Below are 25,582 nucleotides of genomic sequence, written 5' to 3'. Positions count from 1 at the left end.
CTAAAATAGTTCCTCACTGTACGTGAACGTGACGGGTTATTGGGTTACTGATTGTGGTATGAATCTGTGAATGGAGGAAGACGAGTGCGACACGGTCAGATGTGACGGATGCCTGAAGGCGAAGAAACCGTGTCAGGGGAATCGGTCGTGCCAGGGTTTCTGTCACGTGCTAAAATCTGTCCCTTCATGCAGCAGCTGGGCTTATAAAACTTTTTAAAGCAGGGCAGAATGAGGAGTGGAAACAATGAGGCGTTTATAACAGAAACAGACGTTTTGGAGGTGTGAGGCTTTTCTGTGATTTACAAAATTCAAAGTGAATGAACAGATAGCATGAGGCGAAAGGTGAATAATCAGAAAGTAGAAATCAATATGGCACTGAGAATCTGCAAGCAATCTTAATTTTGTACTCTGTACTGTAATGAAATTCTAACTAAATTCAATTCAATTTAATTAAGTACAATAGTAGGATTTAAATATGGACAATTCAACTATAGTGGCATGAATTCAAATCTATCCTTCACCCGAGTCCTGCTTTGACTCATTGCTCCAAAAGCTAGCTGGAAAAATCCCAGATGTCTTCAAAATCATAAAAACAAATGAAGTGTGGGGTTTGTAAACTTTACACATAAGGCAAAAGCCTTAAAATATTAGAGGGTGAGATGAAACATGGATTAGTCAAATGAATAATCATGACTTACTGATACAAAAAAAAAATAAGCATATAAATATAGTGTGTGTGTTTTCAAAATGTAACGATGAAGTTTTCACATAATTATACTAGTGATCAAAATGATCACGGTTATTATCATTATCACAGTTTTGTTAAAATTAGCTGAAAACATTCCAAAATAAATCTCACCCATACTTAAGGCTTTACGCAAAGTTCATTCATTCATTCATTTTCCTTCAGGTTGGTCTCTATTTCAGAGGTCGCCACATGTGAATGAACCACCAGCTATTGCAGCATATTTTACGCAGAGGATGCCCTTCCAGTCGCAACTCAGTACTGAGAAACACCCATACACACTTATTCACACACACTCATAGTTTATTGAAATTCACCTGTACCGCATGTCTTTGGACTGTGGAGGAAACCGGAGCACCCAGAGGAAACCCATGCCAGAGAAATGTCAACTGACTCAGAAAGGGCTTGAACCAGAGACCTTCTTGCTGTAAGGCAACAGTGCTAACCTCTGAGCCACCGTGCCGCACATTTACACCAAGTACATGTATTAGACTCTCAAACAATGTCAGGATAATAATCAAATTAAAAAGTTGCATAAATATATAGTATTAAAGGAATACAATAATGAAGGTGATTGAAAAAGGATAAAATGAGAAAGGTATGATGAAATTTTAATTATTGGCTATTTGCATTACTGTTTTTTTGAGGGGTCTATATTACAAAATGTAAAGTTACAACTGGAATCAAACATATAATTTGTCAAAGATGCTAAAAGGATCTAATATGTCTCATCTAAAAAGAAGAGATAAGTAAAAGAAGAAAACAGTTGAAGTAAAAGGCGAATGATGCATGTGGTAATATAGGGTGGGAAATAATAAGCTCGTGCTTCATCCCACTCCATTTTTGACCATGCTAAAATACATTTTTTGTTAGTGATATTTTATGTGTAATATTTCTGTTCAAAAATAAATAAATCAAATCAAGTTTTGTATCTCAAATAAACAAGCAACAAATACAATTTGCAGCTTATTGAATTTTTTTGTAACAAACAACATTAACATGGATCTCTGGATATTTACTTAATATTTATTACTTATTATTTCAAGTACATGTTTTGTGTGTGTTTTTATAGGTGCATTTGATATTCTTATTCAAGGTATTGTTTGATTAAAAAACTACCAAACCGTTTACTATTTACATAGTCAAAAAATTTGCTAAAAAAAATGAGTAATTGCAAATTTTATGAGTGATTTTGCACTTGGATTTGCGCACTTTATGAATAAAAAGAATACAACTGTATATAAAAATATATATTTAATAACTGTCAATATAAACATTTACATTCTTGTAGATATTTTTTCAAAATCACGATAATCAAATCATAGTTTTTATGATACTAAAAATTTGAAATGGTAAAACTAACCACCAGAAATTCCACTGTTGTTTACCCTGAAATGGGTAATCATGACACTATATATATATAGCTATACTGGATTATTTTGAATGCGTCGGTGAGCCAATAAAAATGTGAATAATTTTCAAAAACAGGCATACAATTTCATAATGTTGATATAGTGAACACAGGCCTCTGAATCTAATCACACTGAAGATAGTTCTGCGGTATACGCCAATGCTGTACCGGTGCAGAGAATCTGTGTCACGCAGCTAATAATATTTTCAGAAAAGTGTTCAATATTCATGCACAATTCCAGGTTGTCTGAGCAGAAAACTGCCTGTATTGTTATATGCCATGCCAGAATCTTTTTCTGTGCAAATTATACTTGATGTAAAATGTTAAATAGAAGTATAGAAGATATGCAAGTTTTTTTGTTTTTTTACCCAAACACTAAATCACAACTTTTAAATAGTATTAACAAAAAAAACTATTAAAAAAAAAAAAAAAAAAAAAGAGTTTCAAATAAATACATGTATTTTCTCATGGGAATAGAAATATACAATAAAATAGACTATATTCTCTGACATTATTATATGGCAAGTTTATTTTTCTGTTATATTTTGTAAAATATTGAGTCTTCAGGTCTTGTGTTTCTTCCAATCTTGCATTTCGTGTGTAAAAGACTTTACGGAGGCAGTAAGGTTGATTAGGTTGAAATTAGGTTGATTCTGTAATAAACAACACATTTAATGTCTTACTATGTGGAAGTTAAAGATCATTACTTTGATTTGTGACCAAATGGATAAGAATATTTCTGTGAACTAGACTGGGATATTAACATCCAAAAGAACTATTTGCATTGTGAATCATATTAACCTGCCAAGAAAAAAAAACTAGAAAAAAATAACTACCACAAAACTTGGAATATCATAAGCAAGTCATATGGACTACTTCTTACTTTTTAAATTGGGAAAAAAAAAAATTAGTTTTTTCAGTGTGTCAGAGAAAGTTCATGCCAGTTAGGAACGACCTGAGGGTAAAGTAAACAAAGACAATATAAATTAAATTTTCCTTTTGCAATAACCCTTTAAAAATTTCGTTTTTAATTCATGTTGAACAGAAAATATATCATCTTAGCGTCAAATTACAAAAAACAAATTACCGCTTATGTGATGTGTTTCTAATGTAGCGTCTATGGGGAGTAGATTGATGTTGCTCTCTCTCCTGGCTGCCATTATCAGTCTCACACTATTTTTCCCTTTTTTCTGAAAATCTTGATAACACCATCGTGGAGTTTTCCTTTTATTGTTTTGTGTAAAAAAGACTTTACAGAGGCTGTATGAAAAGAATTTGCTTGATTCTGTAATTAACAACAGATTAATTACTTAACTCTTGATTTTTCTTATGCAACAACCCTTTTAAAAATACAGTCATTTTTTAATTCATGTTGAACAGAACTTAAATACCACAAAAAGCATCTGCAAATGTTTACCCTCTGAACTTTAAAGCCAAACTAACATTATAATTATTCCTCTTCAATGATTTTCATTTTACATCACTGCCTCTCATTAACCTCTCTCTCTCTCTATATGAGATGATGTCATCACTGCAGCTGCATGGTCACCAGTGCTCATGTTAAGGTCGTGCTGTAAATTCTAAATAGTGTACATCCTCTCTAGCACAGATAATATGCACACTATGCAGAGATTCTTATCTTACAGCAAAATATTAATCTCAACATCAAAAATCCAAAAATGGAAAATAAGGAAAATAAGGAAAGTAAGAGTAAAGTGTGAGTATAAATTCATGTTTTGAGTAAACAACTCCTCTAATCCAACTAAGAGCAAGAGTTTAAGGTATGCTCAAAGTAAAATTGCAGTAATGCGACAAACATGACATAATGTGTATATAATACTGCACTGTGTGTGTGTCTCATAATAAAGTATCCAGCAGATTGTGTGCTGTTTAAATGTGTAGAGCCAGCGCCCCCTATTGGACGAACCAGTAAAACAGATTTCGAAGAAAACCATGACGTCAGATGAACTATGTAGGTGTGGTGCTTTCACAGAAAAATAAGACTATTCAAAAACCTACAAGAAAATTCCCTTTTCAAAAGTACCACCTAAGAGAATTACTATTAATGAAAGGCAATACAGCTCTCCTGGTGAGACCGGCTAAAGTCTTGCTTGTAATGAAAAGGTAAAAACAGGAGGCCTTTCATTGCATGAGAGGAGCCGGGCACAATGACTTCGATTTAAATTTCTGTCCGGCAGAAATGCAGGCCTCTGGGGGGTCAAACCTTTAACTTTCACACAAAGAATGGCAGCTGATGTAGGGATACTCACAAAGGTTAATCTGCACCATACAAGTACAGCAGCAAGGTTAAGGGGAATAGTTTACCCCATAATAAAAATGTACTCAGCTTCTGATCATTACAAACCTTTTTTTTCTATTAAAAACAAGAGAAGATATTTTGAAAAATGTTGGAAACCATTAGCCACTGACATTCATGAAACAAATGCTATGAAAGATTTCAACATTCCTCTAAATTACTTCTTTTGTGTGTTCAAAAGATGAAAGAAATTAGAGATTGAGCAAACTGTGACAGAATTAGTATTTTTGGTGAACTGTGCCTTTATCAGAAATTATAGCATGTGTTAACTATGCAAAAAAAGATTTAGGTTAATGTGTGGAAACATATTAGGAACTAGGGCTGCACAATCTATCATTTCAGAGGCCGGTATAAGATTCTGACGGTATGATAACCTTGGATAAAAAATAACATGGTTTCACAGTATTGTGCTCACTGCTCTAAAACATATTCTTTGGATATTTTTTCTGCTGGAGATACTGATGTCCCAAAAAAAAAAGAAAGAAAAAAAAGATTTTAAAAAATCTTACACATACCTTAGGACTTGTATTACAGAAAATGTTGGCAGTTTTGAAACCTTGACTTTTCTGCGGTATACCTTGAAAACAGGTATCATCTCATGCCTAGTTTCAGAATCGATATTGGAATGTGCGCATCTGCAATAATCACATCACAAGATTTACAGTGTTAGGTCTGGATTATAGTTGACCAGGAGCCTGTTTCATAAACCAAGCTAAAAATCCAGGATTATTTTGGTAAGTCAGGTTTATTAATGGCAGATTTTATTTCATAAATCAAATGTACGATAGTTCAAATTCAGTTATTCTGGAAGCATATGCTGGCAAACCAGCCTGGTCCGGGGCAGGTTAACTCTCAGGCTTAAGTTCATGATTAAGAAAGCACTGACTGATATAAAGTAGTAGGGTACATTTCCTAAAAAATGACTTTAAAGCCACAAACCCTGAGCGGAATAATCGGGTGATGGATTCGTGCTGAGCAGTAGCCTCACTTTTCCCACGGGGCGCGAGAAAAACAAGTGTCAAAGGGAAAGCAGCAATTTGCAGTGTTTTCCAAAGCAAATTATAAATCCCACTGCTCGTGCATGCACGGCTCTTTGTAGCCATTATTTTAAACTTAATGTGCTGACGTTAAGCACATTTTGTATGTTAGTGAGCCTGCAATGCATTTAAACTTTTTTGTACGCAACAATTGGCAGTAGGTGTGCGTGCAAGGAAAAAAAAAATGTGTATATTGACAAATATTTAATTTAATGTCAATAGGCCTAAACAATGGCCTGTGTTTTAAAATATATTACTACATGAGTAGCCTATTGAGACGATCTGCAATTTCCTGTCAGCCTTCTCTCTTACTTTGTTGCAAGCCGTAGTTTTTGATTTTTACTATGTTTAAATTATTATATTTTTGAAATCCTGCATTGGTCAATCGCTGTGAACATGGCTGTGTCTCATTTCAGAGCTTTTTCTTTCATTATAGTTGCTATGGTAGCACACAACACAATCGATGCATCTACTGTGTGCTGAACCTTCACGGTTTCAAGACAGTAATGTGCACGAGAAGTTATCTAGATTATTTCAACTAACTCAGATTAGCTAGATCAAATCTTCAACTTGCTGTTATGGACGTTTAGTTCGGCTCATTAAAGTCAGGTTTTTGACTTTATTCCCCGTTTTTCTAAACAGCTTTTATGAAACAGCCCCCATGCGTCACAAAACACAAGATTTTTAGAGTCACTGCTTAGATTAACCATAATACAGTAAATGTTTGTCTTTTACATGTGTTTTTAGGCCTATGACGGAGCATTTCAAAAGAGTTTAAAAAGAAATTATGTGTTTCGGAGGCGTAACAAAGACTAACATTTAATTATTTATACAATGAAGATCATATAAGATGGTGTTAATTTACATTTACAAAAATGTGTTTCTTTTTGTATTGTTTCATGTCCAAATATCTGCATTTCAAACCTAAAACAAGATTATTCTGCTTACCATACTGGCCTAATATTTAGCTTGTTTTGAAGAAAATCTCACTTGTTCATTCATTCATTCATTTTCTTTTCAGCTTAGTTCCTTTATTAATCAGGGGTCGCCACAGCGGAATAAACCACCAACTTATCCAAACTAGCCAAAACTAGCCACCTTCTTGATATGAGGCGAACATGCTACCCACTGCGCCACCGAAAATCTCACTTAATTTGGACTTATTATTATTGAAAGTCGAAAAAAAAACTTTTTTGATATTTGAACTAGAAACAAGAAAATCTGAAGTAACTTGAATTGTGATTACTTAATTGCTTTATCTAAATACTTGTTAGACTAAAAGTCAAACAGAGAATTCAAACCATTTAGCAAAACTGTATTCATAACACAATATTTTTCGCGAAACATTTAAATATTGCAATTTACCAATATCGTACAAAACTATTGGGAACTATAGTGAATGAGGGAGGCAGTGCACAGTATTTCTGTTGTTAGACAGTTTTATTGTAAACTAGTTCATGACCCAAAAGCTTCCATCCTTTTGACAGTTCCCCTTTTTAAAATGGCTTAACCAAATGAATGAAAGCACACAGTCCAACACAATACGATGGGCTACATGTAAACAAACTCCTCAATGTACTTTAACCATATACAACGTCAAAAGCAATATGGCAATGATATTTTCAATATAATAAGCAGCTTTGCATCATGTAGTGGTGCTTATTTTTGTATACATTACAATTAAAATAAATGGTAAGTGTAAGTTTTTGTTTAACTGGTTCCAATTAACTCCAATACCATAATAGATAATAATACTGTTATGTTCTGACTGTATATATGAAAATGCTTACATGTTTGTGTACGTATTTATTATTTAGATTCATAGTTTTATAGATTTATATTATTCATTCACAGCACAAGATATCATCACTGACTGCCCAACATAAAAAGGTTAGATTTTTATATGACAATAAAGTTAATAATAAAATAGATCGATATTATTTTCTTAAATATTCAATATTATTAATAATATAATATAATATAATATAATATAATATAATATAATATAATATAATATAATATAATATAATATAATATAATATAATATAATATAATATAATATAATACCCAAGGATGGGTTGCGGCTGGAAGGGTGGTTCATTCCCCTGTGGCGACCCCGGATTAATAAAGGGACTAAGCCGAAAAGAAAATGAATAACAAATAACAATAAATCAAATAACAAATGGTGTAAAGTAACAAATTACAAATACTCATATTACCGTAGTTGAGCAGTTTTTCTCAGGAATTGTAATTTACTGAGTAGTTTTAAAAACATGTACTTTTACTTTCCCTTGAGTACATTTTTAGTGCTGTATGAGTACTTTTACTCCCCTATTTCCTTCAACCTGCATTCACTACTCAAAAAATCAGTCCTGTTATTCCTGTGACTGTCCAATCAAATCACACACAGAAATTTAAGAATCTTAAGACATGCAGCAAAAAGATTAGAGGCATTAAAAGTGTCCAAGAAGCTACTTTACACGCAGTGACCCAGAGACTGTTTAATTGCATGTCACTGATAAGAAGATGGCGAGGCAGTGGCGCAGTAGGTTGTGCTGTCGCCTCACAGCAAGAAGGTCGCTGGGTCGAACCTCTGCTAATTTGGCGTTTCTGTGTGGAGTTTGCATGTTCTCCCTGCCTTCGCGTGGGTTTCCTCCGGGTGCTCCGGTTTCCCCCACAGTCCAAAGACATGCGGTACAGGTGAATAGGGTAGGCTAAATTGTCCGTAGTGTATGAGTGTGTGTGTGAATGAGTGTGTGTGGATGTTTCCCAGAGATGGGTCGCTGCGTAAAAACTTGCTGGATAAGTTGGCGGCTCATTACGCTGTGGCGACCCCGGATTAATAAAGGGACTAAGCCGACAAGAAAATAAATGAATTAATGATGAGAAGATGACAGGTGTTTACTGTATGATGACCAAAATGACCTTAAACAATAACTAAATGCACTACAGAATGTTACGTTTTTTACACACTCGCATTAATTACATGTAAGTGCATCAGCTTTTCACAGTGTAATACTCACTACTTTCTACTCTTGAGAACTTTCATAACAGGCTTGTAGTAAAAAGGGGTGGTTCTTTTTTCTTAAAAAGTGGACCTTTTTGCAGCCTCATTACGCTTCATTTTCTATTGAATTCTGGAATTTAATACAGCATTTAAGTGACATTTTAAGCACTATTCTGAATTTGTTTGTCGGATGGTCATTATAATCACACTTTGACTATTTTAGCCAAAATAGTATTCAAATCAATTTTAATATGAGCCACCATTGGTGCTTCACACCTTTTTAATGGTCATATTTTGTTTCAAGAATAAGGTCCAAGAATTACAACAAAAGTTTATTGTAAAATGTTTTCTCCATTTAAAACCAACACAGTAGCGAAAGATGACTCCTCTTATGTCCGATTGCACAGCTGGATGTTGGACTCATGTAAAATAATTGTTTGCATTGGCCAAAACTGAATAGCTGAAATCACACTGAAGCAACTGCCAAAAGAGGATTCGGCTTACACTTAAAGCATTTTTGATGGGTTATTTTCACTCATTATGATGGCATACCAGTCAAAATTGGACAACTGAGCTCAAGTATGGGAAAATTTCTGGACATCTGTCAGTGAGGGGTGGGTCTCCCTGACTACAGGGTGTATAAGGGCTACTTTTTACTCATACTTTGAGTAATATTTAAAATATTTTACTAGCATATTTTACTATGATTTTTGGGCAAAAAAATAGTACTTTCACTTGAGTATGATTTTTCAGAACTTTTTCCACCACTGCAAATATCAAAGACCATGTTTGTAACTGTTACAAGTTAGTTACATAGTTTGTAACTAAGTAACTATTATCAAGCTTGATTATTGTGCATGTCTGCTGTAGTGTCTGATTGGTTTAATGACAATAATTGTAATTGTAAAAGACACAAATCTTCACTTACATATTCAGATGTCTCATTGTTTAAAACAACAGTTATAAGCAATGAGAAGAAACAACAGGAAGAACAGGCGCCTTCAACCAAGAGCCCTAAGGAATCGAACATGGTGCACTGATGTGTATCAGCCCTTTGCTTATGCTAAGGGAGGATGCAGCCCAGATAAAATTGCAAATCAATTACCATACAACTGCTGCCTGTAAGAAATACGGGAACTTTACCTTCAAAAGATGAGATACTTGTCCAGCTAAAAAACATGACTTTGCAAGAATGACTCAGAGGAACTGGCCAAATGTTGATCTATATGTTTAGAGATATACTCTGGAGAGCTTTTGCTGTGATAGTTGTTTCCAAAAAGCTATAGCTATTCTAAAGAAGCTTTTACATCTATGCAAGAAAACTATAAAAGGCTGGAATATACAAACCAGCAGTGTGCTTAACTGACTTCTTTATACTGTAATGTAATGTATTTTTATTTAATGCCATGTCAGCAATCAAGACTATTTTCATGGAAGGAACATTTCAATAATAAATATTCAATTAAAAATCAACAAACAAATGAATGCTAAATTAAATAAGATTTTTTTTGTGTTAATACATGATAAAAATTCTAAAATCTTTTCTGGCGTCACTTTGCTAAAAATATCCTTAACAGAGTTCATTTCATAAAAATGTTTTCTGGAATCATTAAAAGCAGGACAGTCCAGTAAATTGTGTTTTATAGTAAGGAAAATGTGCAGTTCAAACACTGAGTAGGGTTTTCACCTTGGAGCAAAAATCCCGGGGTTATTCTTGTATGTCCAATACGACATCTGGTAAAAACCACTTGATCAAATCTAGTCTTAAAATTCTGTCTGAGATTTCAGGTTATATTGCATAGAAAGAGTTAGCTCTACTATAAAAGATCTTTGTGTCATATTATACAGCAATTTAACTTTTATTTTAGCAATTTAACTTGTTTTAATATATCCTATGTTACAAAAACAGCCTTCTTTCATCTGAGAAACATCACTAAGTTACGAAGCATGTACGAAGATTTTTTTTCAGCTTTTATGACATCTAGGCTGGATTACTGTAATGCTGTTTGCTGGCTGCCCAGCATCCTCTATTAACAAACTTCAGCTAGCAAAAAATGCAGCTGCCAGAGTTCTTACCAAGTCTATAAAATATGATCTTATCAGCCCCCTCTTTTTCCTTCTTACACTGGCTGCCTGTTAAGTTTTGTATTGAATTTAAATAATCTATCTCTTGTTTATCTATTTAACCTTCTGTCTTGCTACAATCCAACCTGCTCTTTAAGATCTCAAAACTCAGGGCTTCTGGCAGTACCTAGAACAGCAAAGTCAAGTAAAGGAGGTAGAGCCTTCTCATTTATGGCTCCTAAACTTTAAAATAGCCTTCCGGATAATGTCTAAGGCTCAGACACACTCTTGCAGTTCAAAACTAGATTAAAGAGCTATCTTTTTAGTAAGGAATACACTCAATGCATCACATAGCAGGGTTCAACGCTAAGGATTTTTTCTACTGGCCCGATCGGGCCAGTGGTTCTGATTTTTACTTGCCCGGCCAAAATTTTCACTGGCCCCACCTAAAAAAAAAGTTAATAGCTATTTGACTGTGTGTGTGTGTGTGTGTGTGTGTGTGTGTGTGAGCGTGTGTGTGCGCGTGTGTGTGTGTGTGTGTGTGAAAGGCTTAACGAGGTTAATTAGGTTAACTAGACAGACTATGGAAATTAGGCAAGTTATTGTATAACGATGGTTTGTTCTGTAGACAATCTGAAAAACAATTAGCTTAAGGGGCTAATAAATTTGACCTTAAAATGGTTCATAAAAAATTAAAAACTGCTTTCATTCTAGCCAAAATAAAACAAATAAGACTTTTGTTCAGAAGAAAAAATATTATCAGACATACTATCAACATTTCTTTGCTCTGTTAAACATCATATAGGAAATATTTTAAAAAGAAAAAAACAATAAAGTGGGGCTAATAACTCTGACTTCAAGTGTATATATATTTACAGTAATTTTTTTATGTTTTTTAAGGAAAATTATTCAGTTCATCAAGGCTACATTTATTAAATGTAAAAAATTTTAAATTGTTAAATATTCATCAACATTTTAAATAACTGCTTTGTTATTGTATGTAGTTTCAAATAAAATTATTACTCCAGACATTATTGCTTTTATTACTATTACCATTAATAAATATGATAATAATTAATATTAGTAATTTCTGAAGGATAATGTGACTGGAGTAATGAAGCTGAAATTTCATCTTTAAAATCACTGGAATAAATGAATAAATTAAATGATAAACTACTTTTGAACAGTTATTTTATAGTGCAACATTTCACAATTTGTATTTATGATGAAATAATTGCAGCCTTGGTGAGCAGAAGAATCTTAGTTTAACATATATAACAATTATACTTACCCCAAACTTTTGACCAGTTGTGTATAGAATATTTTATAAGCGAAAATGTGCACTTTAATTTTAACAACCCACAGACATCGTCACCAAATACAAATCAGAGAGGTCAGACTTTCTTATACAGAGCCTCATTTCAATTGTCAGGTTTTGTAAAAATCTATCTATTGAATTAATCAATCTATTAAAGAAACGTTGGCTAGAATTCTGCATTTTAGGCTTACATTATAGAGAGACATAGCATATGAACCGAGACTTTATCAGATCGCGAAGAAGATCAATGTTGATCTGTCTTTTGAGCTGTCAGTGCGGAAATTAACAAAACAACAGGCCTAACACAACATATTATATGATTAAAATATGGAAAAATGATCAGATATTAACTTCAGTCAATTTTCCTAACGGATAAACCGAGATCAGGCTGGATAAACAGCTCTCTTTAATATTTCAGCATGCTTTCACTTTCGCATTTACCGATAAGAATGACTTCTCGCCCTGCTCATCATTCTCTCGTCATATAGCCGTATATATGGCTATTACACAATCATAATACACTGTGACATAGCCTGGGTCGTTAGTTCGTTGCATTGTTTTGTTTTCTCACTACAATCGATCCGCTCAATAGGGCAGAGACCGTCTCATTCAGGCGATTTCGGACTGATTGATTTGGCGCGGATGCGAGCGCTGAGCGCAACTGCTGGATATATGCCAAACAAACTAACATAACGGGGGAAACGAGACAGATTCCGAAACAAACGTTTATGTGTGAGAGCACCGTAAGATTGTATTTGCACACAATTGACAGACAGTCGCAGCACGCAGCTCTGGCTCGATCTGGCAGGCAAAAAGGCAGCACTGGCCCGATCGGGCCAGTAACATTCTGTACACTGGCCCGAGGGCAGTCCTTATTGTCGAGCCCTACATAGTATTATGCATTAATGTGCTCCATGCAGGTTTTTTGCATCTCTAAAAACTGGACTGACACAGTTTCAATTTACAAAAATCTTCTATGTAAAGCTGCTTTGACACAATCTACATTGTAAAAGCACTAGAAATAAAGGTGAATTGAATGTAATAATTTATTATTTTGCAATGCATCCACTCCTCTTGCCACTTGTTTAAAATCTAACCCATTGATAATAGGTCTCATCATTGATGGAGGAGTTTGGCGTTTGTTCACCACTTGCTTCAAAGCATCCTTAGTAGCTGCATCAGCTCGCTCATTTCTTGAAAGCCCGAAATGTCCTGGAACCCAGCAAAAAATGAAGTGATAAAACTTGACTTCTCTGTAGTAAATGTCTTAGGCCCTTTATTCTCAGCGGATGATGAAGTAAAGGATTTTGTTTTGTTCTCGTATTTGTTTTTATTCTTCTATAAACTATATTTTAATAATTTTCTTCACTGGAGTGGACATTGGCTTCATTAGCAGAACCCATCAAGTTAGCTTGTGTGGTAACATATGAATCTAATTTATTCCTTGAACAACATTCCAAAAGATAGCCCTAAACAAAACTCTAGCTAAGAAATATAACCAAGAGAGGATTCTGGTTTCTTTATTTAATGAGGGTATTAGATAAAGACCATAAAGCACACTGCCCAAAAATAAAAACACCAGTAGATTCGGACAACTTTTTAATGAGTTTTTGCTTTGCAATGCACCTTGCACAATGACTCAAGTCAATTACATGACTGATCACGTGATGTCAACACAGTAGTGACCTGCATCAAATAAAGTAAAATTATAGACAGCTGACATCTGAAGTCCAAAGGCGTCGTTCATTTTTGTATAATACCATATTACTACAACATACACACAGCACCTTCTGTTATCACTGAAAACTCCTAAAGCAGTATTTCGTGGGTAGTTTTATGTTAAGTCATATATATTATCTACACAACAAATTGCAGGACAGCCTATAAACAAGCCATTAGCTCAATAAACATCTAAACATCTAGCAATAAACAGCTAACATCACTGCCAAACACTTTCTCTTGATGAAAGACTTGATCAGCATCCAACACAACAAGAGCATCGAGCTCCATCCAACCACAACCATAAACACTGCCTGTAAGTTGTCTACTCTACAGCACTGATTAAACACCTTCCCAAAAGATGAATGTGAATGATCAAGTAAAACTGAGGTCAATAACATCAAGTAGTGCAGAAAATGCCCAAGTGTGATTTGAGCAGATAAACACGATGACACAGCGTTCAATCCCACATATATCCTGATGGCATCCCGCTGTTTAGCTCTACCGCCTGAGCTGTATTAGCATCGGGCCTACGTGAGTGAAATATATAAGCGTCCCGTTATGTTTTTATTGAGGAATACATCGTTCCCACACCTCGTGCTCATTTCCGCTTACCTCCCCCGCGTTGGTGGTGGCGGTGCTGGAAGTGGACGCGGCGCTGGGAGTGGGCGAGCGCTGCAGAGTGACCAGAGCCATGGATGGAAACCTCCCAGCACAACGGCCAGTCTATCTGTCACAAGCTAAACCGGCTAGCGGATTTCCCCCGGCAGATCTTCGGGGACTGCGCTGCGACTCCACGCGCTCGCTGTTGTTAAAAGGCCATGGCTGAGCGGCTCGTTTGTATCGTTGATTCCGTTTTGACATGAGCCGGATGTTGTTTTGGTGCTTCTCACTCTCTCACTCACTTACTACCGCATGGGGCTCAAACTCGCACCGCTACTGATGCCCACAGTTGTTCATTAGCGGTGTGTTCGTACGAATCGGTGTTTTGAATGAATCTTTTGATGTGAACGGCTTTCTTTGCTTGTCGCTGTTCAAAGTGAGTGGCTTGCGTTCTGTCGTGATGATTGATTCTAGCAGGAGCCAATAGCCTTCGAGTGTTGGATGTGGAGGATGAATATCATTGGTTGAGATTACTGAAGGAACACGCCTTTTACTGAGCGAGTCAGTAGTGTTTTGAATCACGTTGAATATTTGAATAAACATGGAGAACTTCTCCTGTGTGGAAAGTATCAATCTTAGGCTTTTTTAAAAAGCTATACACTGCAGTTGACAACATTAGTTTAAAGTTAAAATAACTTATTTGAAGATGTTTTTAAAGGAGTGTGTTGCGGTGGTAATCGATTCAGTCGAGTAGTGAATCAGTTCAATTGGTGAGTCGATGACTGAAGTGATTCATAATTGCACAAAAATACATATTTGACAACACCTACTGGCGGAGCGATGTAATAATTCAGGCCACTGCTGTCACTGTGTGTAATCATTAACTCAAAATCGATTTCAATCCTAATCAAACAGCTGATCCAACTAAAGATGTTCAAGATTACTAGAGACTACATATTAAGCAGGTGTGAGTTGGAGCTGGTTGGAGCAGAGCTGCTGCCCTCCAGAAATTTGAAACCATAAGATATAGTTATGGAAACAGACCACCTTTTACTTTCTCTGGATTTAGTGGATTTACTTAAGTGTGTTTGTTATTTGTGTTATTTTACAACGGTCTGATAACATTTCTTCCATATTTCACATAAAAATAATTGTTATTAGAGCAGTTATTTTTTAAAATATGACAAACGGTCAGAATAAATAAATAATAATTAGTTTTTGTGACGGAAAGTCAGTTATTCCATATAGGAATTAGGGTTCAAGGGCTTGTATGACTGTAGTAGGTTATACATTCAATTAGGGGTGGACTTAAGGTGGACCAATAAGCAAGGTAAGCAACTGCTTAGACCCCTGGGAAATTATTGGGGCCTGACCAATGCCAAAAATTAAAATTAATTATATAACTTATGAAAAATTTTGTCAAATCTGTCTATAACCATTAATGTTTTGATGTCATAACTTCTTTTTAAAACCAGGGGCCCTCGTGAATAGTGGAACATTCCTTAAATACTGCACATGATACAAATCTTAAAATCTAATCACAAATATGGCTGAATAACTGTACATATGGTTAGTTTGTGAACTTGTTTTTCTCTTTTGTGTGATTTTATTGTATTTAATTTTACATTAAGAAGATAAAAGTTTTTTTTAAGTGTTTTATATAGAGCATTTCTTGTATATGGCCATTCACCCAAAGTGCTTCAAAATCATGAGGGGGAACTTTCCACACCACCACCAGGGTGCAGCATCCACTTGGATGATGCGACGGCTGCCACAGGACACAGGACGCTCACCACACACCAGCTATTGGGGGAGTGGAGAGACAGTGATAGAGCCAATTTGGTGGATGGGGATGATTGGGAGGCCATGATCGTAAGGACATCGGGGTTACACCCCTACTCTTTTATGAGAAGTGCCATGGGATTTTTAATGACCACAGAGAGTCAGGACCTCGGTTTAACGTCTCATCTGAAAGACGGGTGAGATGAAAAAGTTCCACTTAAAATTCATTTTTAACATGCAGTTTATATTGATATAAAAAAATATCTACAGAAAAAATATATATCTATCTATAGAGAAAAAGAATGTATCGAGTTTCAATGCCTGGGCCCCATACCTGGAATTGCTTAGGGCCCCCAAATCATTAAGTCCGCCACTGCATTCAATATATTTTCACAAAATCCAAATTTGTAATTAGTAAAAAAGTAATTTCAGTTGCAATAAGGTGTTGTGGATATATAATATAATATAATATAATATAATATAATATAATATAATATAATATAATATAATATAATATAATATAATATAATATAATATAGTATAATATAATATAATATAATATAATATAATATAATATAATATAATATAATATATTTCCCAGAGATGGGTTGCGGCTGGAAGGGCATCCGCTGCGTCAAAACGTGCTGGATAAGTTGGCAGTTCATTCCGCTGTGGCGACCCCGGATTAATGAAGGAACTAAGCAGAAAAGAAAATGACTGAATAATATAATATAATATAATATAATATAATATAATATAATATAATATAATATAATATAATATAATATAATATAATATAATATAATATAATATAATAATATAATATAATATAGGGTGGTTAGCACAGTCACTGACCTCAGCTGGATCAGTTGGTATTTCTGTGTGGAGTTTGCATGTTCTCCTGGTTTGCAGCTGGAATGGCATCCACTGTGTAAAACTCATGCTGGATAAGTTGGTGGTTCATTCTGCTGTAGCGACCCCTGCAAAATGAATGATTGAACAATTTAATTTAATTTAATTACAATTATTCATTCCATAAGTTCTAAAGTCTGCATTGTCATTATGTAGATAGTAAATCTAAATGAGCTTCCCCTATTGATATTAAAATTTGTTTATTCAAGTAAAATATTAAACAGACCTCAAGAAGACGCCAAGTCTGGCTCTAATACAATCTGGTGGACTTTACTCTATAATCCAAGCTTTGTGTAAAGAAAAGCAATTGAATGGCTGCAGTTTTTGATCGTGTATGTTATGCAATGTGGGGAATAAAGTTAATTAGTAAGTTCAGATTCTGTTTGATGCAGTCTTGAGGCATTGCATGTTAGGAAAAGAAGCAGGACTGTTTGCACTAGTTTTCTACTAGACAGCTTAATTAAGGTGAGTTTTTTTCAGCAGTGCTTTACATGCAGAGAATTGCTTACTCAACTAAGCTCACATGAAAGTGACCAATAATGAAAACCAATCTTGTCAGTCTTGCATGTGTAGTATTAGCTGATTTCTCTAGATTTTTTATTTTTGTACATTAAAATTAATCAATATTTTAAGAGGTGGTTCACTGCAATATCATGTTTTAAGTTTTAGTTGATGTGTAATAAAGCTTTGTGAACATAAACATTATTTCTGAATGTAATATGCTCAAAGTTCAATGCAAAGGGAGACACTGGCTTTTACAGTGTTAGCTTAGCATAGCCTACAGCAAACAAAGTTTAGGGACTACAAACAAACAAAAAAAAATTAATCCGGGTTAGTAAAATCACAAATGCTTCAGACTATGTGCATACACCATGGGCACACACCTCCTGAGGAGCTAAGAGCCATGGCCAGAGGCGCTGTAACATTATAGCACAGAAAGCTAAAATGTCGTCCAAATGCTGCTATTTCCACAGAGTTTCTGTTTCTGTGTTGGGCTTCCAAAGGACACAACACAAAGGGAGAAGTGCTTACAATTTAATTTTAATTCTGTTCCAGAGATTTATAAAAAAATATACAGCTAGCATTTGACAAAGGACAGCTTACAGAATCTTTCCCAGTTCAGTGTTGGATTCAGCTTAAACTCCTCAAAGAAGGAGCAGCTCCAACCATAATAGTCCAAGCTGTGGATTGTGAGCCACAACCTGTAAGTATTTTGATTTGTTAAAACTGATCTATTACATGCATAGTTTCTAGCGTTAATGGTATGTTGTAGCAAGGATGTAAACAAGAATGTGAACAATGGGAAATGCTGTTTCGCAATGCTAACAATTAGGCTACAAATTCATATTTATCATTAAAATCCATATGTAAACAGTCACAGTCCTCCACGCAGTGGATGCCCTTCCAGCCGCAACCCATCTCTGGGAAACATCCACACACACTACGGAAAATTAACCTGTACCAAACGTCTTTGGACTGTGGGGGAAACCGGAGCACCCAGAGGAAACCCACGCAAACGCAGGGAGAACATTCAAACTCCACAAAGAAACGGCAACTGAGCCGAGGCTCGAACCAGCGACCCAGCGACCTTCTTGCTGTGAGGTGACAGCACTACCAACTCCACCACTGCATCGCCCCGTGAAAGACACTTGTCAGATTTTATTTTAAAGAGCAGCCATAAGGTTTCTTTTTATTTTTTGTCTGATTCAGGCTCAAACTAATACAGCTACACTGACTGACAGTATTTACAAAGCAGAGGCAAAGCGCGTACTTATCGGGGTGTGACGCTTTTGGTGACGTGGAGCCAGTCTGTGAATCACAGCACATTATGTTAGCTGAGCAATCAGAGCCTCTGGAGGGCAGCCTTTCGGAGGACCTTGGAAATATGACAGTGGTTTTCATGTTAGCTGAGTAGCTGTATATATTTAATGTAAGAAATATGAAAAATTATGTGATTTTTTTTTTTTATAAATGAAGGATGAGCACACATTACTTTGCACCCCATAAACACAACCAAGTCTTAAAAATAGACTCTTGACCCCCCCTTTAAGTCAGCTGCAAGATTAATCATCTGGCAGCATTGAGCTCAAAGAATGAGCTAAATTCACTTGCATATTAGATAAATTAGAAGTTTAGTCCTTTAACAAATTACCTATTATATGCAGCAAATATGCTCACTTTTAAGGCACTCTACTGTCTGCAGTCATGAAGGTGTGCATCATTGGCGCGGGGGTCATCGGTCTCTCCACTGCTCAGAGCATCTACCAGCACTTCCACAGCAGAGTCTCTCCTCTCACCATAGAGGTTTATGCTGATGTCTTCACTCCTCTGACCACCAGCGATGGGGCAGCTGGACTCTGGCAGCCCTATCTCTACGACAAGGGAATTGTCAAAGAAACGTGAGCCTTTTATCTGTCCATAGGCTGTTTCTGAGATATCCTGAAGAACCCTGCTAATAAAATGTTTTCTTTTCTATTCTCAGTCAATGGAACAAAGAGACCTTTGACTATCTGCTGAGTTTCATCAACTCTCCAGATTCAATCAAAATGGGTATCTTCCTTCAGTCTGGCTACAATCTGTGCGCTGAAACTGCAGCAGTGAGAACACTGATGTTTCCCATTTTAAAGGGACAGTTCACCCAAAAATTACAATTTACTCACTACTTACTCTGCCTCAAGTGGTTCCAAAGCCTTTATGACTTTCTGTTATGTTGAACACATAAGAAAGCTGGAAACCTGTAACCATTGACTTTTATAGTAGGAAAAATGGACTATGGAAGTCAGTGGTTAAAGGTTCCTAGCATTCTTCAAAATATCCTCTCAGCAGAAGAAAGAAACTCATAAAAGTTGGGAAGAAGTACATGCAGAATCAATGAAACAGAATTTTAATTTTTGGCTCAACTATTCCTTTAAATGCTTAATTTTAAAATATCCCATGTAGCTGCATGTTAAATTACATTTTATTGAACAATTACATATTCTGTATCTGCTTCTTGTGCAACAGGACCCCTCATTTAAAGACACAGTGCTGGGTTTTCGCCAACTGACCAGTCGTGAATTAGAGATGTTTCCGGGTTACAGGTACTTATTACATACGCAAATCTGAAACATTGTTTCAAGGTCAGAGTCTTGTACAAGATGTGGAGCAATATTTGGTTTAATTGTACCAATTAATTATTAATTTAGTTTTAACTCAGACCAAGCCATTTGTTAACCGAGGGGTGTAGCAAACAGAGGGACGGGGGGTATGTCCCCCTCACTTTTAGAGACAGATCATTTAGAAACAGGTGATTAATAATTCGTCACCTTAGAATTATAAGGTTCTATCTGACATTTTAAAAATTGAGTTATTTACATATTCTTATAAAATGACAACTTATTTACATTATGGGATTTTTTTATAAGTTGTTTACATTTTAAGACTTTTCTTTTAAAAAAACAAATCTTACACACATACTGTACTGTTTGCTACGGAATGCAAACAATTTGAAGCTCAATATCTCAAAATCATTCAGAACGCAGATAGAACTTTATAATTTGTGGCAAATTATATGAACGAAAACTTTGGGTTCTCATACAGCTCAAATATTGCTTTCTCTAAACTTCTGAATTTAAAAAAAAAAGGTTTTGTCTAAAAATAATGTAAACATGGCACCTTTTTGGTTAAAAAACTGGGCTCTAAATACATACTGTATACTGTATTTTATTTCTAATACGGTATAGTGAGTATAATATAATATAATATAATATAATATAATATAATATAATATAATATAATATAATATAATATAATATAATATAATATAATATAATAGCTATTACTTTATATTTTGAAAAAGCCGCTGGTGCTTGTGTTTATTGACAACTTTGACTTTCCATTTAAATTAAATGAAACTGATCTCAGGGTCATGTTTTCATTTTGCATTACCATCTATTCTCAGCTTTGGCTGGTTCAACACTTCTATCATGATTGAAGGAAAAACATATCTGCCCTGGCTGATGGAGTGGTGAGAGATGCACAAATTGTACACAATGCATGTATATTTTTAAAACTTAAGATCTAGAACACATATGAATCATTTTCTTGTTTTCTTAACAGGTTAAAAGAAAGAAATGTCAAGTTTTATCAAAGAAAGATTGATTCATTTAAAGAGGTTTGGATGTGTTTTTGCCCTATTTTGAGTAAATATAAAGCTCTAGATTAAGATACTTTATTCAGAAAAACATCACCCTGTGAAAATACAGTATATTTTTCTTCATATATTTTGTCTGAAAAGTAATTTAGTCTGAGATGGCTTTTAGCTATATTTAAAAAGGCATTTAATAACAAACAGCATATTTAAAAGAAATATAATTACTTTGCAAAAAAGACTGTCAAACCATGTAATGTTTTAAATTAATGATTAATTTCTTAATAGCTTTTTTCCTTAAGCATGTACAATCTTTTTTTAGTTAAACAAATGAAATAAAATTACAAAATGCACCAAAATGTTATATTCAAAATTATATAATTTCTCTGATTCTCTAAATTTATTTACACAGAACTGCAAGTGCATTAGATTACCTAAAAAGTTGTCCCTTTCCTTTTTCTATTTAATAAGTACTTAAATTACAGTAACTAAACAATTTGTAATTCATTACACACAAAATGTGTATTCAAAGATTCACTAGCAGTTTAAATCGTAGGTCTCAAACTCAATTCCTGGAGAGCTGCAGCTCTGCACAGTTTTGCTCCAACCCTAATCAAACATAGTTGCAGAAACAAATCAAGGTGTTTAAGATTCGTTTGAACACTTGATTATTTGGATCAGCTGTGTTTAAACGGGGTTGGAACAAAACTGTGCAGAGCTGTGGCCCTCCAGGAATCGAGTTTGAGACCTTTGACTTAAGCATAGCAGCACTATAATTCATTTGAGTTACTCTAAGAATATAGAGTCACACTAGCAATATACTGTATGATGTTTTCCAGTTGTCAGCCTGTGGTGCTGATGTGATAATCAACTGCTCGGGTGTTCGCTCAGGAGAGCTGCAGCCTGATCCTGAGCTCCAGCCAGCCAGAGGACAGATCATTAAGGTGACTTTTAATGGTTTAATTGCCTAATTCCCTCTGTCTTCACTGGATTGTGTGAAAGGTGCCAAATATATTAGATCAATTCCACTGGCAGTTCTAGTTTAAATGGCACCCTGGGCAGAACCACTCCAAACATACCTCCTCCCCCAAGAAATAAAGGCACTATGTGGCTGACTTTATATATATATTTTAAATATTTAATTATATATTTTAAATATATACATTTAAATAATTATTATAAATACATTTAAATATACTTATTTATTTTCAATAAGTATAACAATTTGTGTATTATTATTATGATTATTATTATACAAGTAATTTTCTAAATAAATAAGAGAAGTCGATCCTAAATGTAACTGAAAAACAATGTAAAGACACGACTTTTGCATGAATAAGTTCTTTATGGGTTCTTTAGAATACAAAAAATATGTTTTATAGAATTATCTGTTGTCTTAGACCTGGCTTATGGCAGAGAATTAATGTTATGAAGTCTTAGTTGCCTCCCCGACTCATTATTCCTCCTTTCTGCTTCATAGCCATGTTTAGTACATCATTATACAAACTTTAGTTTTGTCGACTTGCATGTCGATCCCTATCGTCATGCATGTAAACAATTGGGAATAGAAGCAGCATGTGTAAGGCATGCGGAAATGGTTTTCTGTGTGCGTTCCTCTATTTGTTTAAACCAGCGTTGTTACGGTGGTACATACAGAATAACAAACTTGCATGTGTAAAAGGCGCCAACTATGAATATCCCCTAACGTCTTTATTCTGGGATAACCACTCAATACACTTGCATGAAGTAAATCTTATTTCAAAGCTTTTACTGGGGCACTTTTATTTGCACCGTCTCCCTGTACTGCCCTGGGAGATTGCTGATATTGCCCCATGCCTAAATCCACGACTAATTAAATTCAGTAAGTTCAATTGTTTTCTGATATCTACATTGTAGGCAAGGCTTATTTAGGTTCAAAAAGTCTCCTCAATTTTTTTTTAACACACACTTGTATATATGGTTTACGAGGACTCTCCATAGGCATTGTGTATTTTATACTGTGAAAAGTGCTTTGGCCACCACCCCTACCCTAAACCCCACCCTCACAGGAAATCTGTGCTACATTTTTATTTTTAAAAGACCTCATTAAGTATAATTTTTAAGCATTTTGAACTAGGAGAACACATGCCATGTCCTTGTAAACCACCTTAGCAGAGTACAACTAGGTCATAGACATTTATTCATATTCGTTTCGACTTAGTCCCTTTATTAATCAGGGGTCGCCACAGCTGAATGAACTGCTAACTTATCCAGCATATGTTTTACACAGCTGATGCCCTTCCAGCTGCAACCCATTGCTGGGAGACACTTACACTCTCATTCGCACACATACACTATGGACAATTGAGCTTACCCATATCACCTATAGTGCATGTCTTTGGACTGTGGGGTAAATCGAAGCATTCAGAGGAAACCCACGCGAACATGGGAAAAACATGCCAACTCCATACAGAAATGTCAACTGACCCAGCCGAGGCTCAAACCAGCAACCTTCTTAATATGAGATGAGAGCGCTACCCACTACGCCACCACGCCAGACTGGTCATAGGCAGGCATGTCATTATACAACTCTGTGTCCTCATAAAGCACATAAACTTGTACACACAACATGATGTACTAAGATAATAAACATGTGCAGAATAATCATACTTCTCATACTATTCAAGTGAGAGGTTTATTGTGTAGCTTGTGAATGAGATATCTAATAAAATCCAGAGCAGGGGTGTTGTTATAGGACCCTATTTACTAGGGCATGTGCTCCAGTAAAAACCTGCTGTGCCCCAGTAAATGCTTTGAGTTGCAATTTACTTTACATGTCCTTGTATTTATCACGATTGGTAATCTCAGAATAAAGATATTTTAAATATCGGCTTTTTAGTTCAACAGAACAAAAAAAAGAATTGCAGACTGGTTTGGAACAAGTGAATGTTCCCTCAATACTAACAATGTGTGCTAGTAAAACAAACATTACAAATTTTGATTTATAAAAAAACAACAAAAATCAATAGGGGTGAAAACATCCCCTCAAACTGTGTGCTGTATGTGAACAGGTAGACGCTCCCTGGATAAAACACTGGATCTCCACACATAATTTTTCGTCTAGGGGTAATTCAGCTTACATCATACCTGGGTGAGCATCTTTATGATCAAAATCATATCCTATTCACAAAATATTAGAGTCAGAGTTTTGTTTTTAAAAGCAAAATGTGATCTTAGCAGTGTTTCAGACCTGTTTGTTTCCGCAGGAGTCGTTTGGTCACTGTCGGTGGAGTTTTCCAAGTGGGAAACTGGAATCGGCTGAACAGTTCTGTTGACCATAAACAAATCTGGGAAGCCGCCTGCAAACTTGAGCCCAGTCTACAGGTAGAAGATCAGATGGTTTTATTATTTGTTAAGTGTTGAATTTCCTAACAAAACATCTTTTCTGTCTAGCATGCGCGAATAGTAGAAGACTGGACTGGTCTCAGACCTGCACGCAGTAAAGTCAGACTAGAGAGAGAATCCATACGATGTGGAGGACACTCATTTGAGGTGAGCTCATCTAGTGAAAAGAGCAGCATTTCATTTTCATTACATCTCTTTTTTTCATACGTCATGCTGTTTTTATTCCCTCAGGTCATCCATAACTATGGACATGGAGGTTTTGGGCTGACCATCCATCGTGGATGTGCTGAGGAAGCTGCTCGGCTCTTTGGACAGTTCCTGGAGCAGAAAGGATTGCTTGTTCAATCTAAATCACAAGCAGCACAAGCTAAATCACATCTCTGAAAAAATGTGAGCCTCTTTGAACAGTGTTATGATTAATCTCGTCAGACATCAGCAATATTTTTCCTTAATCTCATAACCGCTGTCAGACTGATTCCATAAGATAATGAATTCACTGAGTGCAAAAATGTGTACCAGACTACTGGGATCTGCTGTAGCCTAATGTCACTGTTTAAATGATCTATTTTATCACTCATTAATTTTTTAAAAACAAATTGCAGAACTGAATTGTCAGCAATTTGCTCTTTTGATATACAATAAAGAATTAAATAAAGAATTAATGTATAGTATTGTGCTTTTTAAAATTTCTATTTTATTGTTATTATCCACATGTGCAGAGCTCGGCATATATGAGTACCCCATATATGTTAGGGAAAAATATTAAATAAAAAAATATATAGAGTTTTGTTAAAATGCTGTAGGTTATATTTTTTCATCAGTATTTGTCATAAATTTAAATGTATTATCTTTCCATTTCTAAATATGTTCTGTAACTAAAATATTACTTAAATATATCTGTTTAATAAATCTGTTTTTGTTCAAATGCATCAAAATATATCACCCATATGTTCACTGAGAAATGGATAAAGATATTCATTTTCAAACAGGGGTGTACTCAAATATGCTGAGCACTGTATATCAAATATACAACCCTTCTCTTAACACATTGCCTTTTTCATTGTGTTCACAGTGTTTTCCAACTTTTGTGATGTGGATAAGCATCATTAAAAAGGAAATTAATTTGGAAATTGGATTCAGTAAAAACATTAGTG

At 35.1% G+C, this 25,582-nt stretch overlaps 3 protein-coding genes across 7 annotated transcripts in view; 1 reads left to right on the top strand and 2 right to left on the bottom strand.

The window, feature by feature from the left end:
* The window catches only part of ssh1a (slingshot protein phosphatase 1a), a 92,297-nt gene extending 77,764 nt beyond the window's left edge, over positions 1-14,533 (bottom strand). For both annotated transcript variants that reach the window (XM_087253348.1, XM_087253346.1), the window contains exon 1: positions 14,234-14,533. In XM_087253348.1, the coding sequence (XP_087109474.1) occupies positions 14,234-14,314 (81 nt within the window). In that variant the 5' untranslated portion in view covers positions 14,315-14,533. The remainder of the gene's footprint in view (positions 1-14,233) is intronic.
* The window catches only part of sgsm1a (small G protein signaling modulator 1a), a 766,057-nt gene that overhangs the window by 539,276 nt on the left and 201,199 nt on the right, over positions 1-25,582 (bottom strand). The gene's annotated exons all lie outside the window — the stretch shown is intronic.
* Positions 14,283-25,086, top strand: dao.3 (D-amino-acid oxidase, tandem duplicate 3). 4 transcript variants are annotated; one of them, XM_087251583.1, is made up of 13 exons: positions 14,283-15,551; positions 15,697-15,790; positions 15,960-16,200; positions 19,119-19,314; positions 19,398-19,512; positions 19,919-19,995; positions 20,856-20,921; positions 21,014-21,068; positions 21,884-21,988; positions 24,095-24,174; positions 24,290-24,407; positions 24,477-24,575; positions 24,660-25,086. In XM_087251583.1, the coding sequence occupies exons 4-13, from the start codon at positions 19,121-19,123 to the stop codon at positions 24,810-24,812; spliced, it is 1,062 nt and encodes a 353-aa protein (XP_087107709.1). In that variant the 5' UTR covers positions 14,283-15,551; positions 15,697-15,790; positions 15,960-16,200; positions 19,119-19,120; the 3' UTR covers positions 24,813-25,086.

This window comes from Danio rerio, chromosome 5 (genome assembly GCF_052040795.2).
Source record: "Danio rerio strain M-AB ecotype USA chromosome 5, GRCz13ab, whole genome shotgun sequence".
Taxonomy (NCBI): Eukaryota; Metazoa; Chordata; class Actinopteri; order Cypriniformes; family Danionidae; genus Danio; species Danio rerio.
The sequence above is the reverse complement of the archived record's forward strand: the minus strand, read 5'-3'. Positions and strand labels throughout refer to the sequence as shown.

Bases quoted from the DNA above. Each gene is read 5' to 3' on its own strand.
- dao.3 (XM_087251583.1), top strand. From the start codon at position 19,121: ATGAAGGTGTGCATCATTGGCGCGGGGGTCATCGGTCTCTCCACTGCT. The intron at 19,315-19,397 runs GTGAGCCTTTTA...TTCTATTCTCAG, and splicing joins AAGGGAATTGTCAAAGAAAC to TCAATGGAACAAAGAGACCT. The intron at 19,513-19,918 runs GTGAGAACACTG...CTTGTGCAACAG, and splicing joins TGTGCGCTGAAACTGCAGCA to GACCCCTCATTTAAAGACAC.